Source organism: Vicia villosa, linkage group LG1 (assembly GCF_029867415.1).
Source record: "Vicia villosa cultivar HV-30 ecotype Madison, WI linkage group LG1, Vvil1.0, whole genome shotgun sequence".
Lineage (NCBI taxonomy): Eukaryota > Viridiplantae > Streptophyta > Magnoliopsida > Fabales > Fabaceae > Vicia > Vicia villosa.
In genome coordinates this window covers 115653008-115673522 of record NC_081180.1, presented here as the reverse complement: position 1 = coordinate 115673522, position 20515 = coordinate 115653008, and the positions used below count along the sequence as shown (strand labels likewise).

The 20515-nt window shown below is 37.4% G+C and overlaps 1 protein-coding gene across 1 annotated transcript; it reads right to left on the bottom strand.

Annotated features, from left to right (window-relative positions):
* Window positions 1-16269: 16269 nt before the first annotated feature.
* Window positions 16270-17956, bottom strand: LOC131652243 (uncharacterized). Its single transcript, XM_058922052.1, has 2 exons — window positions 16463-17956; window positions 16270-16305 (listed from the first exon to the last, which is right to left on the bottom strand). Exons 1-2 carry the CDS (start codon window positions 17954-17956, stop codon window positions 16270-16272), a joined length of 1530 nt encoding a protein of 509 aa, XP_058778035.1.
* Window positions 17957-20515: the final 2559 nt, after the last annotated feature.

Here is a 20515-nt window from a genome sequence, read left to right as displayed (position 1 = left end):
TTGCATTTTTTGAAATCACTTTGCCCATGATACCATTCAATCTATTTAATTAATAATGCCTTTTCTAGAACTTTATGCATGCAGCTTACCATAAAGATCGCTCGAAATCGTTCAAACACTAACGTTTTTTAAAATATATATATATATATATATATATATATATATATATATATATATATATATATATATATATATATATATATATATATATATATATAGGATTTAATGGAAATACACCGACAGTGTAAAGCAGTTTTACACTGTCAATGAATCGTAGTCGTTAAATATTTATTGAATTTTGACTTTTATTTTCATTATTTATAAAATAATATATGTGAACGGTTGTGATGCACTGACTGTGTAAAGAATTTTACACTGACAGTGCATATCCATTAAACCCATATATATATATATATATATATATATATATATATATATATGAAATATTGTTTGACCCCTTCACAATTTTACAATTCATTTGAAATTTTTGTAACAAAATTCATGAAATCACTTTTCGCTTCATTCCAAAACTGTTTTAAAAAAGCCAAGATAATTTTTTTTTTTTTTTGAACTCTTAAAATTATCATAATTGATTCAAAATTTTTAAACACCATTTCCTTAAGATAGAATTATTTTTTCTTTTTTATGTGAAATCTCAACATAAAAAGTATTTTGAATTAGCATCGCTCTCCTTAGGCCACAATTTTAAGATATTTGTTATTGAATATTGCAATTGATTCTATACCAAAAAAAAAGTTGAACTGATAGAAAGTGTCTTTCTTAAGATTCATTTAAGTTATTTGTTTTTCATTTCAAGTCTATCAATCTTATTGATATCATCTTTAACCTTTTCATTTTTCTTCACAATATTGCAGGGACAATTTTGTTGTTAATGCTTTAGTGAAGCTTTAATTCCTTTCAATTTTCTTTAAGCATCTCCCTCCAGTCCCACCCTCAACAATGTACTAATTCACTATCTTTTAAAAAAATTAAAATTTTACCAAATAAACAAGTAAATATATTATTTTTAACATAATATTTCTGAATTGAATTTAATTTTAAACCTCGAAACAAGTACATCTCTCTCATAAGTTTTTATTCAATAAATCATAGTGTGTTTGGATGAAGCATTTTAATGAGGTAATATAATATTTTGAGGGAATTTAAGATGATTTGTACAAAATTTATTGATTGAAAACAAAAATGAAGAATCGTTAAAATGATAGAAATTTATGGAGTATTTTATCTAAGTTAAATTTAATTATTTTGAAATGACACCAAAAATCAAATAATTTGAAATTTCTCTCATATTTCATAAAATACATTCTATGAATTTTACAAATTTTATAAATTGATCCTCATATTTTTCAAAATTACAATTTTGATCCCAAAAAATTCCAAAAAATTACAAATTGGTCCTTAATAATTTTTAAATTTTACAATTTGATCCTTTAATTTTTTAAAAATTGCACATTGATCCCTACTTTTCAATTTTTTATTTGGTCCAAAAAATTTAAATTTTATAAAAAAAATGACCCCAAAATTTTAACAATGAACTTCATCCAAACAAAATAATTTATAAATGAGTTGATTTCAATTGAATCGTTTAAATTGCTTTGAATTTTAAATTTCTTTCAGATTTTCAATTACCTCATTCAAACACACTCTTAAGGTATCCATTAGGGATGACAAGCAGACCCAAACCCGCAGGGCCCATCCGCACACGAACCCGAGTTGACTGGGTTTGGGTTCGGGTGCCACCCGATATTTCGGGTTTGGGTAGTGTGAAACCCGCACCCGAAATCCGAAATCACACCCGCTTATATATATATATATATATATATATATATATATATATATATATATATATATATATATATATATATATAAAATATATTGTGGGAAGTTGTAGGAAAAATGTATTTTGTTACGGGTTCGGGTTTGGGTGAAAAAACCCGAAATCCAGCGGGTGTGCGCGTGAGTGTTTCCACACAAACAGTATTTGAGTTTGGGTGCCAACTTCGGGTGCAGGTTTGGATAGTGTGAAACCCGCACCAGATCCGACCTGTTGTCATCTCTAGTATCCATCCGCAAAGGTAGACATTTACATTTTTTTTATTATTGAAATTCGTTTAAATAGTTGATAATTTTCAAGAAATATTTTTTTGTTTTTTTTATTATCTTTAATAAATTATGAGTAATTTATTCAAAACTGACATGACATCAATACATTTAAATTACATAGAATCTACTTTATATTTTTTTATTACTTTCAATTTTCATTAATTACATATTAAAATATTATATTCATATCTTTTATTTTAAGTTATTAATGTTAATTTTTCAAAAGTCATTCTTCTTCCGTCTTTTCAACACCATGCTTGTTTTCTCTTTCATATCTTATTAAAATTATTGAAGAAAAATAATGGAAAGAGAATTGACTAACAGAAAGATAAGAAATAAATATAATAAGATTCAGAAGAAAGTGAGAGAAATTAAAATTGATAGTCTAAAATAAAATATAATTTTTAAATTAATATACTATAAACAATTGAAATTAAAAATAAAATTAATTAAAAATAAAAAACAACTTAAATATTTCAGAGAAAATTCTGTCCAAATTAGTTTTATTGATGTCAAATCACCTTTACTTTATAAAGGAAAACAAAATCTGTCATTATATTTTCTTACACATGTTATATAGATTGAATTTTAGACCAAATAATTGATAAACATAAACATCTATCCCACGTTATGTTGTAGACAATATACTATTATTCAAAGAAATGTGTGGTGAGCAAGATAAGAAAAGTTCGTGGAAGTAGATACTCTTAGATTAGCCGAATGGTATCCACAGAAGACAAGAGAGTTGCTCCAAAACCAACCGGCATTTGAGAGTTTGTGACAACAAGTTGAAGAATCTGTTTACTTTACGCAATTTATTTTATTCATACTTCTTTGAAATAGTCCTCTGCTGACTCAACAAAACAAAAGTACTTTAATTATAAGTTCTGTTAATAAGATCGAGAGATGTCAGTTTTCGGCTCATACAGTGCATATATTGATTTTTTATGTAGAAAAATACATGAACAATAAATACTAGTACTGCTCAACATCATTATTGCAACGTATCTTGGCTTGCAGTACTGCTGCTCTCTCCTCATCCATGTATAGAATAGAATATCAGGAGGACCATTACATTTTTTCTTCCATGATAGCTGTGGTTGGTCAAGTCATAATCCAGGAAGGCAGGAATTGTCTGTATTGGAATATAAAATGTACTCAAGATATACTATTTTAATCAAATTAAAGGATGAAAAAGCATACTTCAACTTTCCTTAATTACTAACTAGCCTCTCCAAAAATATAAACTATTACTCTCTCCGTTTCATAATAAGTGCCTCATTTGTATTTTTTCCTTGTCTCAAATTAATTATTCATTTACAATTTCAATGCATCAATCATTATTAATTTTTCACTATTATACCCCTATTTATTAACTTTCACGTTATTCAACTACTATTAATAGGGATATTCTAGTAAATGACATTAACTTTTTTATTAAAATCAACGCATCAAATAGTTTTTTTAAAAACCGCGCATTGCTCAAATAAAACATTTATTATGAGACGGAGGAAGTATTATGTTATTGCATAATGTTATTATGCTCTTCTTTCTTTTTTTTAATAACATAAGGGCTACATTCTTTATTTTTAAATGGAGTTATGTATCTTATTGACACTCATTTTCCAAAAACACCGTATTGTCGCGATGATGTAATCTAAGTTGTAGTTCAAGCTCAAATTAATTAGTGTAAGGGTTTGTTATGTGAGTTATTTAATAATATACCGGTAATATATATATATATATATATATATATATATATATATATATATATATATATATATATATATATATATATATATATATATATATATATATATATAAAACACTCAATAGTACAACAATTTTTATTTTTCATTCTCTCTCATTCTCTTCTCACTCAAACAAATTGGTATCTAAAGATTCCTGTTAATTTTTTGATCGGGTTTTCAAGAGCTGCACGTCGGTGGTTGTGTTTTCAGGGATCATGAATCGTATTTTCCGTAGAGATGAATAGTGGCAATAGTATTCCCAATTCTCTTCTAATTCTTGACGGCAAGAATTGAATCCGATGGAGCAAGCTGATGAAATTTTTGTTCAGTTTCCATGAAACCCTAGAAGTTGTCATCAATGACGTTCATGAACTTGTTGAAAACGCAGCTGATGCTCAAAGAGTCACTCACAAGGATGTCAAGAAGAAAGACTGCAAGGATGCGTTTTGTATTCAGTCGGAGATAGACGCGAATTTTTTTTATCGAATTTCTCATGCTGAATCAACAAATGAAGCATGAGATATTTTTGTCAAGTATTATGAAGTAGGTGAGAAGGTTAAAACTGTCAAGTTGCAGACAATGCGATGGCATTATGAATTACTACATATGGGAGAAGAAAAGATTGCAGATTATATCTCGAAGGTGCAAAATCTTGTCCATCTCATGAAAGGTTGTGGTGAAACCCTAACTGATAAGATGATAGTTGAAAAGGTAATGCGTACATTAACCTCTCACTTTGATCATGTTATAGTAGCTATTCAAGAATCGAAGAATCTTGAAACCCTAAAGCCAGAAGATTTGATTGGTTCGTTGGAGGCACATGAGATCAAGATTGTTGACAGGAAAATGGTTCAAGAATTTATACCAGCACTGCAGGCTCAGACATGGAAGAAGCGTGGTGGTTCCAACAAGTTCAAAGGAAAAAGAGACAAGACTCAGAGCAAGAAGTCTTGGTCGAACCCTCAAAAGTATAAGGTCAATGATAGAGCTTCTGAATCCTCGAAAAGAGGAGAAGGAAACTCCTATCGGAAAGACAAAGAAGAGAAAGAAAAAAAGTGTGCAGTATTATAACCGTGAAAAGTGGGGTCACTTGGATAAGAATTATTGGTACAGGGAAAACAAGGGAACAACATAAGGCAAGGAGGAAGGAGAAAACCTTGCACGCCAAGATTCATATGATTTTGAAAATATGGTGGTTATGGTTGCAGTTGCAGATGACCGTGTCGACTCCAAGATTTGGTTCCTCGATACAGTATGCTCGAAACACATGATTGGTAAAAAGTGTAGTTAACGAATTTCGACGAGTCAAAGAAAGCAAGGTCAAACTAGTAGATAATAGCTCGTTGCAAGCACAAGGTACTGACAACATAGTTATTCAAAGGAGCAAAAGCTATGATCAAAGATGTAGTCTATATACATAGAATGAAGTGCATCCTGCTAAGTGTTGGACAACTGGTCGAAAAAGGCTTCTTAGTGGTTATGAAAGATAGAGCCATGGAACTGTTCAACACCCAAAATAGTTTGGTCTTAAAATCTCCCTTGTCGAAAAATAGGACATTTGAGACCATGATGAGTTCGACTGAGGTATAATGCCTAAAAATAGTTGTCGACCACAAGAATAGTTGGTTGTGGCATTTGAGGTTTGAACATCTAAATTTTATGTCACTCAATCAAATGATTATTTAAGATATGGTAACTGGTATACCAAGTCTTGTGATGCCCGACAAACTTTGTGAAGGCTGCTTAGTAGGGAAGCAACCCAAAAAGTCTTTTATTTTGACTATGCCAATGAGATCCTCCTACATACTCGAAGTTGTTCATTCTTATGTACGTGGCTCGTTCGAGGAGCATATCATTGGTGGAAACAAGTACTTTGTTTTGTTTGTCGATGATTATAGTCGAAAGCTTTGGATATATGTGATCATACACAAAGACGAAATATATGAAATCTTTAAAAGATTCCAAAATTCTTGTTGAAAACCAGAGTGAAAAGAAGATCAAGGTTCTGCGAACATATGGAGATAGCGAATACATATCCAAGATATTTGAGGAATTCTGTGTAGAACATGGTATTTGCTCCTTACACCCCTCAACATAATGGAATAACATAAAGAAGAAACAGGACCATATTGGATATAAGGTATGGCAACGGGGCGGGTCAGAGACGGTTTTTACCTCCCCCAAACTCAAACCCAAACGGGGATGGAGAATTAAAACACAAACTTGTCCCAAACGGGTTCGGGTTGGATTCGGGTATCTCCGCCCCACCACCATCCATTTAATAAAATTAATTTTTAAATAAAAATATTTAATTTTCCAAAAATCAAATTACATTATAAATAATAAAAAAAAACTATCTCAAAAAATTTCATACATACATTTCAAATATTTTAAATAATAAGTACAAATCAAATTATCAAAATATCAGCCATATATTTAATACTAGAAATTATGAAATATATATAATAATGTACATAATGAAATAAATGGAGCGGGTTCGGGGTGGGTACTAATGTCCATATTACCCAATACGTCCCTATATTTTATAATCGGGGAAAACCCAAACCTGGTCAAAGTGGGTTTTCCCCATCAGTGAGTAATCTAAAGGTGTTTAGTTATATTTTTTTACAAGGGTGAACCAATGATTCTGGTAGGATATCAAAAAACTGGTGAATACAGGTTGTTTAATCCAATTAATGAGAAGATAGTGATGATTTGAGATATTGTGATTGATGAGAATTTTGTCTGGGATTGGAATTCTGGTGATGCAGTTAACAAGCCTTAGATGAGTTATGACATCGACAAAGAAACTGATGTAGTCAAAGTCGAAGCAGCTGATGACATTCCCGACATAGTCGAAGTCGAAGAGGACACGACTGAAGTCGAAGAGGGTGTGACTAGCACAAGCCAAAGACATCAAAGGAATAGAGTTCTTCTAGCAAGACTTCAAGACTATGAAGTGGTTGGTGATGATGAAGTCACACCAGATGTAAAATTAGTTCATTTTGCTTTACTTACTGGTGTTGAACCAATCAACTATAGTAACGCTTTAAAGAATAAACAGTGGAAGTCAATTATGTTCGAAGAGTTTCAAGCAATCGAAAGAAACAACAGATATTAGTTAGTCGAATTGTCAAAACACACAAAAGCTATCAAAGTGAAGTGGTTGTTCAAGTTAAAACACAATGTTGATGGGTCGATAGCAAGACATAAGGAAATATTTGTAGCTTAAGGATTTCTTCAGAGAGCATGACTCGACTACTCTGAAATATATGCACAAGTCGTAAGATTGAAGACTATCAAATTGGTGGTAGCCTTGGCATGTAACCATGGTTGGTCGACATTTCACTTAGATGTGAAATCAAAATTTTTTAATGGTCCTTTAGATGAAGGGGTATATGTAACACAACCTCCTGTGTTTGTGATTACGGAGGAAGCAAGGAAAGTGTACAAGTTGCACAAAAGCCCTTTTTGTTCTCAAACAGGCACCCAAGGCATGGAACAAGAAAATCAACTAATACTTAGTCGAATAGGGATTCATCAAATGCAAGTCTGCGTATGGTGTCTATGTTCAGGTTATGGCACAAGATATAAAAATAATGTGTTTATATGTCGATGGCTTACTGGTAACTAGAAATAGCATGGAGAACTTGTCGAAGTTCAAAGAGTTAATAATGAAGGAGTTTGAAATGTCGGGATCTGGGAAACTTGTCATATTTTATAGGCATGGAATTTCAAATTACCAAGTAAGGTATGGTGTTGCATCGAAGAAAGTATGTCAAAGTGATACTCAAAAGATTCAAGATGGATGATTCCAATCTTGCATCTTTGCCTGTCGAACCAAATTTGAAACGGGAGAAGCGTGGAGAGGAGGAAAAAGTTGATGTAAATTTGTTCATGCAAATTGTCATATCTTTGATATATGTGTGCAACAATAGACCTAATATAGGTTTCTCGGTTGGAATGGTGAGCACTTACATGATTAAACCAAGGGTGTCACACATGAAGGCTGCAAGAAGAATCTTGAGATACTTAAAAGGATCGATAAATTGCGGAAATCTATTTCCACTAAGTTCTGAAGGAAAAAATTTGTGATTAATTGCTATTCACATGTTGATTGGTGTGGAGATAAGGAAGATCGAAGAAGCACAACTGGTTACTGTAGCAACCTGCCTAAAATTCAGCTTTCGAGTCGCCACCTATTCTGAAGGGCGAATAGGAAACCCTACGCAGATAAGAGATTGAGGGTAAGTTATTATAATCAGGCTGAGGGAAGGTGTTAGGCACCCTCAGCCCTTTCCTAAAGGCTAATGTTCAAAGATTGGGGTTGCATGGCAGGGTTTATAAAGAAATATGGCAAACAGAATTATAAGGACCTGATTAAGAATTTTGAAGAGGGGGACTCGCCTTGTTGCCAAGTGCCTACGTACCTCCTTAGGGAGGATCAGAGTCTACGTAGTTCGGGAAGGGTTGTACGCCATTTAGAGTTGGAATTTGATTTGATATGGTTTTTTAGAGGCTTTTTAGTTAGCCTATCGCAGTTTGTTTTGTCTTTGTAATTTGAATGGATTTTAGAATGATTTTTTTTTTAGGGTTTGGGCGTACAACCCTGATTTGGCACAATTAACCGCAATGATCAATAGGTTTGATCATCATAGCTAAAAGATTAAGGATTTGCGTTGTTACCAATTCAAATCGATTAATTCGATCATCATTAATAACAACTTATTGTATTTTATTATTTATTAATTGGCGTTTTATATTGTTACCTCTCATAATCGATTAACACGACTACAAATAATAACAAATTAAATTAAATAATAAGGCAAGATTAATCACCACAACCAATAAGATAGTTGCAGCCATTTAATCGAATTTGGTTGAATTTTATTTTAATTAAAAATAAAAAAAAAGTACTTTAATTATTTTTATTGTTAACCACAGCGATTAATCGATTTAATCGGCGCAAATAACAAATTAAAAAAATATTTTATATAAACGTCATATTTTTATTCTATAAATAAAATAATTTTAATATAAATTATTAATTACCAACTAATATTTTAATTACAAGAAAAAACAAATTAATTAGATTTTTATTAAGTTTTTATTAAGGTTATGATTCAGTGTGATTATTGGTAAGGTCTATGGTATGGGGATCAAATCTGGGGCGCTAGATCTAAGAGGTGGTTGGATTAAGGGTCCAGATCTGAGGGTCTACGAAACAGGCTATGGTGTGGCATACACAGGATCCAGAGTTGTTAATTTCAGAAAAAAATATATGTTGGAGGGAGGGCTCGAACCTGTGACCCTGCCCTCATACGCACGCGCATCCCACCAACTCAACTAAGCAAGCTATTTGTTTAACATATGCGCCTGGTTCAATACATAGGAGATCTGAGACACATCATGGCAAAACGCGCGCGAGGATTTGAATGACCCAATAGTGTGGTGCCACATCCTCGTCTTCCCCAAGAAGACACAAGAACCTGCAAAAATTTTGCTACGACCTAGCTGCGGATTTTTCGTAGCAAACCAAACTACCAGAAATAGCGAATAGCTCCTACCCGTGAATAAATGTGGCGCAACCCTATGATTCTCTTCGTCCTCACCATGCGAATCTAATCATACAAACTTTATGGTCTAATTTTGCCCTAACCGAAAACCCCCAATTAAACCCTAAAAAGCTTAAATCGGTCATTCATGGCGAAATGCGATTAAGACATACAAACTTCACAAAACAAGCCCAGAAACGATCGATGCATTGAACCAAACGACAATATGCAATTAGATTTTAATATGGATGCTTATATTGTCCAGATCGAAGAGGTTTTTGAAGTGACTTACCTTGGCAAATATGAGGTAATTCTGGGGGTGTTGAAGTCGTGCGAGTATCCAGACACGTTCTAAATCCTCCAAAGAAGCTTTTGCAACGTTTAAATTGGGTTGAAACGCCTTAATTCTCTGAAACCGATTTGGACTTTCTTGAAGGAATTTTACGTTCCTGCAAGCTCTCTTCTGCCCAGATTTTCGTCCCCTAGTCTCTTGGCTAGTGTTTACTACTTATAGGAGAATAGAATTAGGGTAAATCTTTGTCCAAAACCTCACTTAAATCCAATCTTCCTAATTTGAGAAATTGATTTTATTTCTTGCACTTTAAGCTACTATTCTTGGCCCAATTTATATCAATCTTTTCCTAATTGATTTGCCACGAAAATTGAAGTGTATTTTGCCATTATTGTTGATTAAAAAAAATAATCAAAACATATTTTTTACCAAATATTTGATTCTCCATTTAATTAAAATCATTAAAAATAAATTTTAAATGAAATAAAAACATGCAAAACCAAATAAAATGATATAATTCATGGCATATGTTTTGGATAGCTTGTGGACCAAGTTTGGGTCATAGAATGTAGGCCTATTTGCAAGAATCTCAATTTTGAACCCTCCTTTTTCACATTTGGTCCCTTAAAATCACCTGACTTTGATCAAGCATATCTCCTTCAATTTTTAAGCTATGAGGGAGTTCTAATACTTTTTAGAAACCTCAAGAGGTCCTCTACAAGCCACTTTGGAACATATTTCTCATTTGAAGCTTTTATCTTGACCATACCTCTTTTGGGAAAAAACTACTTTTGAAGGATGCCTGAAAATTACCTGTAATCTTTTGCTTTGTATCTCTTAAATGAAGCATTTTTAGCCTTGGCTTGTGAGACACAAAGTTGTAGAGAACTCAATTTCCTTCAAAATAGGCTTTGAGTGGAGAATTTCTGATGTTCCATGCGAAAGTTATGCCCAGTCAAAGTTGGGTTGACTTTCTCCTAAGAAACCCTAATTTGAACCTTTCTATATTTGTTCATCTCTGAGTTTCTATTAGTGGAATCATGATCAAGCTTTGATCAAATGATGGATATACATCCCCACACTTATTGTGTGACCAATGGTTAGAAGTTTGGATCATGCCTTGACTTTGGATTTGAATCAGTTGATTGTAGATCTTGAGATTGTTTGAGCAGGTGACCTTTGGAGTAGTGCCTTGACTTTTGCCACGGATTTAGATTAGATCACTATAAACCATATATCCTTGATTAGGAGCCTTATCTCATTGATCCCTCTTAGGGGAACTTCAAACCCTAACCTTAGGAGGCTCTTGACTAGGGGTGTTGCTTGAATGGATCCCTAGTCTTTGAATCTTTATAAGTGAAGTAGATGGGGCAAATTTTGGGGTATGACAGCTGCCCCTGTTCAATATTCTTGAACCTGAAGAGACGGACAGGCTTACTTTCCTGTCGCGACCTGAAGATGGAAGATTATTGAACACTGAGAATGCCCTGAAATTTGCTGATATTGCGGAATGTGGAGTAGATGCGTTGCTGGCCGCGGGATTACCGTGGTATGGCATGTTTGGGACTGGGATTGGAGCTTGAAAATGAAATGAGTCATGGCTGCTATCAGAGAACGTGGTGCCATATCACTGTCGTGGTAAGACGTAACGCGAGGGTTACGATTTGGATGGAAGTTGAAGGTGCCATTATCACTGCCAAGGGACTAACATGATAAGACGTAACGCGAGGGTTACGATTTAGTTTGGAAATTGCCGTTACCACTGCCGTGATAAGACGTAACGCGAGGGTTACGATTTGGTTTGAAATTGCCGTTATCACTGCCGTGATAAGACGTAACGCGAGGGTTACGATTTGGTTTGGAAATTGCCGTTATCACTGCCGTGATAAGACGTAACGCGAGGGTCACGATTTGGTTTGAAATTGTCGTTATCACTGCCGTGATAAGACGTAACGCGAGGGTTACGATTTGGATTGAAGTTGAAGGTGCCATTATCACTGCCAAGGGACTAACATGATAAGACGTAACGCGAGGGTTACGATTTAGTTTGGAAATTGCCGTTACCACTGCCGTGATAAGACGTAACGCGAGGGTTACGATTTGGTTTGAAATTGCCGTTATCACTGCCGTGATAAGACGTAACGCGAGGGTTACGATTTAGTTGGGAAATTGCCGTTATCACTGCCGTGATAAGACGTAACGCGAGGGTTACGATTTGGATTGAAGTTGAAATTGAGAATAGAGTTTGAAGTTGAATTCAAGAGAAACCAAGCTTCACCTGCAAAATGATGCTCAGCGAATGTATATGCTTATGATTTGTTGTAAATGTATGCATGCTTATGCCGATGGTACATATGTAAGTATACATGCGTATGAATATGTATGATGAATTCGATGCATTATCTTCTGTCACCCATTGGATTTGTTTAGCTTTTCGAGCAGCCTTGTGGGTCTTAACTCAGATCGTCTGAAGTTAGTCTACTGGGATATTGCAGTGCTTTCAGGACCAGGCGTATATCAACTACCGGAGATGCCGTGGTTTCATCCCCTTTATTTGGTCTTGTTAGTTTGTAAGTTTCTTGTTTTAAGCTCAAAGTTTAGAGTTTATGAGACATAAATTATTCTTTGCACTTGGTATTGAAATGATGAAAAGATAAGTATGAAAAGGAAAAGACTTTTATTGATTGTTGCCTTGAATTGGCGAATGTACAAAAGGTATGAAAGAAAAAAAAATGACAAATAGAAATTATATTAATACTGCTATTGCTCTTTTGCTATCGAGGTCCCCAGTAATCCTTTGACTTCGGAAGTTGGTGATTGCTCGATTTCCTATCCTTTACGAATTGTCTTGGGCTCGTAGCTTGAAGCCTTGCCCCTGCTAGGCATAGTACCTCTTGACTGCATCCGAGTTGATTGGATGCGGTAGCTCATCCCCATCCATTATAGTGAGGATTAATGCCCCTCCTGAGAACACTGTTTTTACGATGTATGGACCTTCGTAGTTAGGTGTCCATTTTCCTCGGGCGTCGAGTCGAGGTAACAGTATCTTCTTGAGGACAATGTCACCTTCTTTGTAGGTTCGAGGTCGGACCTTCTTATCGAACGCTTTTTTCACCCTCTTCTGATAGAGTTGTCCATGACACAAAGCTGTCAGTCGCTTTTCTTCAATGAGATTAAGCTGATCAAAACGAGTTTTTACCCATTCCGATTCTTCTAACTTTGTGTCAGCTATGACTCTTAGTGACGGGATCTCCACCTCGATTGGGAGGACAGCTTCCATACCGTAGACTAGGGAGAAGGGGGTTGCCCCTGTAGATGTACGCACCGAGGTTCTGTAACCGTGCAGGGCGAAGGGAAGCATTTCGTGCCAATCCTTGTATGTTTTCACCATCTTTTGTATTATTTTTTTGATATTCTTATTTGCAGCTTCGACAGCGCCGTTCATCTTAGGCCTGTATGGTGAAGAATTGTGGTGTTCGATCTTGAACTCCTCGCACAGCTCCCTCATCATGTTATTGTTCAGATTCGACCCATTATCGGTAATGATTCGGCTTGGGATCCCATATCGGCAAATGAGGTTATGCTTGATGAACCGAGTAACCACTTGTCTTGTTACATTTGTGTAGGAAGCAGCTTCGACCCACTTGGTGAAATAGTCGATAGCAACCAATATGAATCGGTGTCCGTTAGAGGCTTTGGGTTCGATCATTCCTATCATGTCAATCCCCCACATTGCGAATGGCCATGGTGAACTCAGAACGTTCAACGGGTTTGGTGGTACGTGCACCTTATCAGCGTAGATTTGGCACTTGTGACAGGTCCTTGCATATTGGAAACAGTCGGCCTCCATTGTTAACCAGTAGTACCCTGCTCGCAGTATCTTTCTAGCCATTGAGTGTCCGTTTGTGTGGGTCCCAAAGGTTCCTTCATGTACCTCCCTGATAATCTCCTTGGCCTCGTTTTTATCTACACACCTCAACAACACTGAATCATAGTTCCTTTTGTATAGGATGCTTCCGCTTAAGAAGAACTTGGATGCAAGTCTCCTCAGTGTCTTTTTATCAATTGTTGAGGCATTCTCCGGGTATTCTTGTTTTTCCAGGTACTTTTTAATGTCGTGGTACCATGGTTTGTTGTCAGACTGCTCCTCAATTGTGAGACAATAGGCAGGTTCGTCGAAGTGTCTAACAGTTATCCGTGGTTCATGGTTTGGCCAGGTCACCTTGAACATAGAGGAGAGCGTTGCTAGTGCGTCGGCTATTTGATTTTCTTCCCTCGGGATATGAGTAAAGGTGATAGTATCAAATTCAGCCGTCAACTCCAGTATAAGGTCTCGGTATGGGATTAGTTTTGCATCCCGCGTGTCCCATTCTTTGTTGACTTGATGGATTACCAATGCTGAGTCTCCGTATACATCAAGGAGTTTGATCCTTAGGTCGATTGCAGCTTCTAACCCCAATATGCATGCTTCATATTCTGCAATGTTGTTGGTGCAGTCGAAACATAGTCTTGCAGTGAAGGGTAAGTGTCGGTCATCGGGAGATGTCAATACTGCCCCTATGCCATGTCCTAGTGCATTTGAGGCACCGTCGAACATGAGTTTCCATACCAAACCCGGTTCGGGTCCCTCGTCGGGTCCTGGTATTTCATAGTCTCTTACTAGCATAATATCCTCATCGGGGAAGTCGAACTTCATGGATTGGTATTCCTCGAGGGGTTGGTGAGCAAGATGTTCCGCCAATACACTCCCTTTTATTGCTTTTTGAGTTACATATTGTATGTCGTATTCGGACAACAACATTTGCCACCTTGCAATTCTACCCGTGAGCGCCTGCTTTTCGAACACGTATTTTAAAGGATCCATTCTCGATATTAGCCACGTGGAATGGTTCAGCATATATTGCCTTAGACGTTTGGAGGCCCATGCTAGGGCACAACATGTCTTTTCCAATGCTGAATACCGAGATTCGCAATCCGTGAATTTCTTACTGAGGTAGTAGATAGCATGTTCTTTCCTGCCTGTTTCATCCTGCTGTCCCAGTACACACCCCATAGACCTTTCGAGTACTGTGAGGTACATGATTAGTGGCCTTCCGGGTACAGGAGGTAAGAGTATAGGTGGTTCTTGCAAGTAGTTCTTTATGGTTTCGAAGGCTACCTGACAATCATCATCCCACTTGATGGGTTGATCCTTCCTGAGTAGTTTGAATATAGGCTCGCATGTAGCCGTTAGATGCGAAATGAACCTTGAGATGTAATTCAATCGACCCAGGAAACCTCGTACCTCTTTTTCTGTTTTTGGAACGGGCATCGCTTGTATGGCTTTTACTTTGTCAGGATCGACCTCTATGCCTCGCTGGCTTACAATGAATCCCAACAGCTTTCCCGATCTTACACCAAACGTACACTTGTTCGGGTTTAACCTTAGCTTGTACTTCTTTAGACGTTCAAACAGCTTATGTAGATTTGTAATATGCTCTTCTTCTGTGCGAGACTTAGCAATCATATCATCTACATATACTTCGATCTCCTTATGAATCATATCATGGAAAAGTGTGACCATGGCTCTTTGATATGTTGCCCCTGCGTTTCGTAACCCAAAAGGCATTACTTTGTAGCAGAAAGTGCCCCAGGATGTCATGAAGGTCGTCTTTTCCATATCTTCGGGGGCCATCCTGATCTGATTATACCCAGAGAACCCATCCATGAAGGAAAACCACGAAGCTTGTGCTGTATTATCCACCAAGATATCTATATGCGGTAGTGGAAAATCGTCTTTTGGACTTGCTTTGTTCAGGTCTCTGTAATCTACGCACATGCGTACCTTCCCGTCCTTCTTAGGAACTGGCACTATGTTGGCAATCCAGGGTGGATAGTCAACTACAGCAAGAAATCCGGCGTCAAATTGTTTGAGCACCTCTTCCCTAATCTTACTATCCATATCTGGTCGAACCCTTCTGCGCTTTTGCCTGACCGGCGCACATCCTTCTTTGAGAGGTAACCTGTGTACCACGATGTCTGTATCCAACCCCGGCATGTCACGGTATGACCAAGCAAAAATCTCTGCATACTCATGGAGGAGCTTGATTAGCGTTGCTTTTACGTCCTCACCTAGCGTTGCCCCAATCTTAATGTTCTTAGGTTCTTCGTCCGTTCCCAAGTTTATGATTTCAATGGCCTCTTGTGGAGGGAGCATGCTCTTGGATTCCTTATCCACTAACCTTGACAACTCTTCCGGAAGTTCATCGTCTTCCTCATTCCCTTCTTCAGCCTGATTAGCGAGAGCCTCGAGTTTGTATAGAGTCTCAGCAGTATTATTATCGGTGGTGTCGGAAGGTGATCTGCACATGTTTTATGTTTTGTTTTCTTTTAGTATGCAAATGTGAATGTGCTTTGTTTGTGCAAGAAATTTATTTGTCATTTTCAGAAATGGAAAAGGAATAAATGCGAAAAAAGAAAAAGGCAATGTTTTCAATACCAAAATGCAAAGACAATTTTATTAATAAACTTCAAACTCGAGAGTAAATGGGGCCCTTACAAACTGACTCTATGCTTCGGGTGAGGCATGAGTGTTATTGTCTTTCTTTATTAAAAAGGGAAATAAAACACACAATAGGAAATTACTTTGAAATGAAAACTATCTCCGGTATCTCCAGGCTTGTCCAATTCTGAAGCTGTTCTCCTGGCCTAATCATCCGGATAAAATTGGACGTTCCCTCCATGCTAGATATCATGGATACATGCTCATATCCACCTATAACAAAAGTCTGTGCGATCGGAGGGAATCGTTGCTCTTCCTTTGCAGCCTTCTTTGTTGGTTGGTATCCTAACCCCAGACGATCTTTCTTCTCTTGTACTTCTGGAATTTTTCCCCAGCCTTCCATCTTTGTGTCTTGCAGGTCTCTCCAGGATGTCACCGCCCTTCGTGTTTTCTCAATTGGTAGTGTGACAGCAGTGGCAATCACTAGTGCTTGGAACGAAGTCTCTAACGCCTTTTCCCCAGCCTCAATGTATCGGTATGAGTCTAGATTGCTGACAAATATGTCCTCCTCCCCACTGACGGTTACTATAGAGTTTCCATCCACAAATTTCACCTTTTGATGCAGAGTAGAGGTAACTGCCCCAGCAGCATGGATCCAAGGGCGTCCTAATAAACATGTATAGGCAGGCTCAATCTCCATCACTTGGAAATTGATGCAGAAAGTGTGAGGGCCTATTACCACAGGGAGGTCCACCTCTCCAAACACCGGGCTTTGCGACCCATCAAAGGCTTTGACCACCAGACGGCTTGGTCTTATTACCAGTCCTTCTAAATCTATCTTGTCTAAGGTGGCCTTTGGCATCACATTTAATGATGATCCCGTGTCGATCAACACTCTAGACAGATGAGCTTTCCCACATTGTATGGAGATATGCAGGGCTTTGTTATGCTCTTTCCCTTGTGAGGGCAACTCGTGTTCACTGAAGCTTAAGCATGCCCCAGCAGTAAGATTAGCCACCATTCCATCAAATTGATTTACAGTGATGTCTTTGGTTACATGGGCAGCACTCAAGATCTTCATCAGGGTGTCTCGATGTTTTTCTGAATGGATTAACAGTGAGAGGAGTGATATCCTGGATGGAGTTTGGTGCAACTGATCCACTACCTTATAATCACTTTTCTTGATTAATGCCAAGAATTCTTCGGCATCTTTGTTAGTGATCTCCTTGTCTATGGGTGTCACAGTAGCTTGATCATTTGCTTGTGCTGAATTCTCTTTTGATTTAGCAGTATTGAATATGCGACCGCTACGAGTCATACCCCCAGGCCCGACGATGTTTGTCACATCGGTACTAGCATTAGACTCATATTCCCATGGAACTGCTTTCATCTTGTCCACAGGATATGGATCCCTGACTGGGATAATCCTAGTGTGTACTTGTGCGGGTATCAGCAGTGTGGCTTTGGCGCAAGGGATGATCAACGTCTTCCTTGCCCCTTGTCTTGGTATCATTAACGGTTCATTTCTGTCCAGCATGGCCACATACTCTTCCTCAGGATATTCTTTAAACTGAACTAACCCTTGATTCACGAGTCTTTGTAAGGTTGTCTTAAAGGCTTCATTATGTTCGAGGACGAACCCCTTTGCAAGTAGATACCTCTTAAGGGCATCTATGGGGGAGCTCCGTTGTTGAACAAACTCTTGCTCGGTGACTACCTCTATTGCATTGACTGTGCCACCATGACGGGGCATAGGGTTTGTCTTCACATTAGGTTTGTCAAAAGCAATTGCTCCTGACTCTATCAGGTCCTGAACCTTGTGCCTAAAGGCCCAACATTTTTCCAATGTATGCCCCGGAGAATTGGCGTGAAATTCACACCTCTCATTAGCTTTGAAATTGGGCATAGTCTTTCCGGGAATCGGAGGTGGCATAGGCCTGAGTTCCACTAACTGCTCGTTTAATAGATGCTTCAGTATCTCGCTTTTAGAAGTGGGCAAAGGGTCGAACTTCCTCGGAGGGCCTTGGAATCTTGGTTGAGGGAGTATGTCATAGGAGGTCTAAACTCTTGATGCACTACTGCGTTGGTCTCCCCTTCCTTCTTTTTAGCGAAGGTTGAGGTGGGCCTCTTTGAGTGAAAAGAGTTAGATGATACCCCTTGTATTTTCCCGCTCTTAATTCCGTCTTCTATCCTTTCACCAATAACCACTAAATCTGAAAACCCTGAGGACACACTCCCTACCATTTTATCGTAGTACGGCCCTTGTAATGTAGCCATAAACATTTTTACGAGTTCTTTTTCCAACAGGGGAGGTTGGACTCGGGAGGCCATTTCCCTCCATCTCTGTGCATACTCCTTAAACGATTCCTCTTTCTTTTGTGACAAATTTTGGAGTTGCATCCGATCGGGTGCCATGTCCAAATTGTATTTATATTGTTTTAGGAACGTATTAGCAAGGTCGGTCCAGCTTCGGATGTGAGACTTCTCTAATTGCATGTACCAGTCAACCGATGCTCCACTCAAGCTATCTTGGAAAAAATGCATCATCAGCTTTTGATCATGAGCATAAGCAGCCATTTTTCGCACATACATGCGCAAGTGACTCCTCGGACAAGAGAGTCCCTTGTACTTTTCAAAGTCGGGTATCTTGAATTTATGAGGAATAGTCAAATCCGGCACCAAGCTCATTTCATAGGTATCCACATCGAAGGCATCATATCCTTCCATTGCTTTCATCCTTTCTTCCAGCGCCTTGATTTGTCCACTCTCCTTGGAATTCTCCCCAGAATCAGCAGAGGTCAGCTTTGGTTGAGGGACTTGATCTGTGTCATTAGTGTCCCCATACTGTAGGTCCAGGTAGTCCTCATCCCTAAGCGGATTGTTGATTGGAATGCGAACTGTGCGAGACGTCCCTTCTTTCTGAGTAGTAGGGATAAATCCTTCTTGAGAGGCCTCTCCCTGTTCATGGGTCGTGGTGACCCTTTTAGATGCGTGAGCATTCGTTTTGTGAGGGTCATAGCCTCGAACATATCCTAACAATGGGTTGCCATCTTTAGGTATCTCTTCATACTGATCATGAACTTCCTTAGCTTTGTCTTGCTTATCTTTGAGTTCTTTCATGAAGCTCAGCACTTGGGCCATTCCTCCCTGGAGGTCTTCAACAGTACCTTTCAACTGGGTCATTTCTTCACGAAGGGCGGCTTGGTTCTGCTCTAGCTGTTCCATTGCTTTCTTCTTCTGAGCTCTGGTCTGGATGAGTGATCGAGTTGCAATGGTGTGACTGGAGATGAAGATAGTTTTTTTTTTTGCTTTAATGTTTTGAAAAATAAATATGATATGCATGCTATGAATGATATGGTTATGCAATGTTTATGTCTTATCCATATTATTATAATACACACATATATATTTATATATTATTTGTTCTTCTCTCTTTTTTTTTTATATACATGTACATTTTTCTCTCTTTTTTTTTTTGCATATGTATTATGTATATATTTTTTGCATGTGTATTTACTATTATTTTTTCTTTTTGTACATGTATATACACATATGTTTTCTTTTTCTTTCTTCTTTTTTTTTTTTAGAGAGGTAAATAAGATTGGTGAATATTTATAGAAACGATGAGTAACGAAAAAAAGAAACACACTTTATTGAAAGGAAAATACTAATCCATTGTTGGTTCACAAAGAGGAAATTGAAATTAAACAAAAGTACTCAAAATAAATTAAGTTAAAAGTACTTGAAACAAAAGCAACAAGGAAATAACATAAAGCTAAGAACGCCTTTGGATGTCTTCTTTGAACTTGTCTACCATGCTCCTACAAAGCTCCATAAACTCTTTGACGACTTTCGGAAGGATGATGGGAGATGATTCTGCTTTTTCCAAACTCTTTGGAATATCTTGAATTAAATCATTACATAGGAAGACTAGCTTATCATAATCATCGCGACATTTCTCATAGTCTTCAAGCATCTTAGGGACCATGCTCACATGCTCGTAAGCTGTAGAAACAATTGTGTATTGTCTTTTCCAATAGTCTCTTTCGTTCAAGGCTGCCTCGTGTATCTCTTTTTCTCTCATGAACACTTCCCGAAGTGATACCATAGCTTGAAATGCCCTTTCGTACTCACCAGTGCGCTGTAAAAGTTCTTCTTCCGTGGTTAATCTTCTTGCGTGCTCTTGTTGCCCAACGTTGAGGGCTTCTTGAAGATCATATTTGAGGTTCCTTATTTCATCCTCTTGATCTTTAGTCCTATCAGTTAATTCAAAGATTACAGCTTCCAGATTTTTCTCAGATTCTGCTTTGTC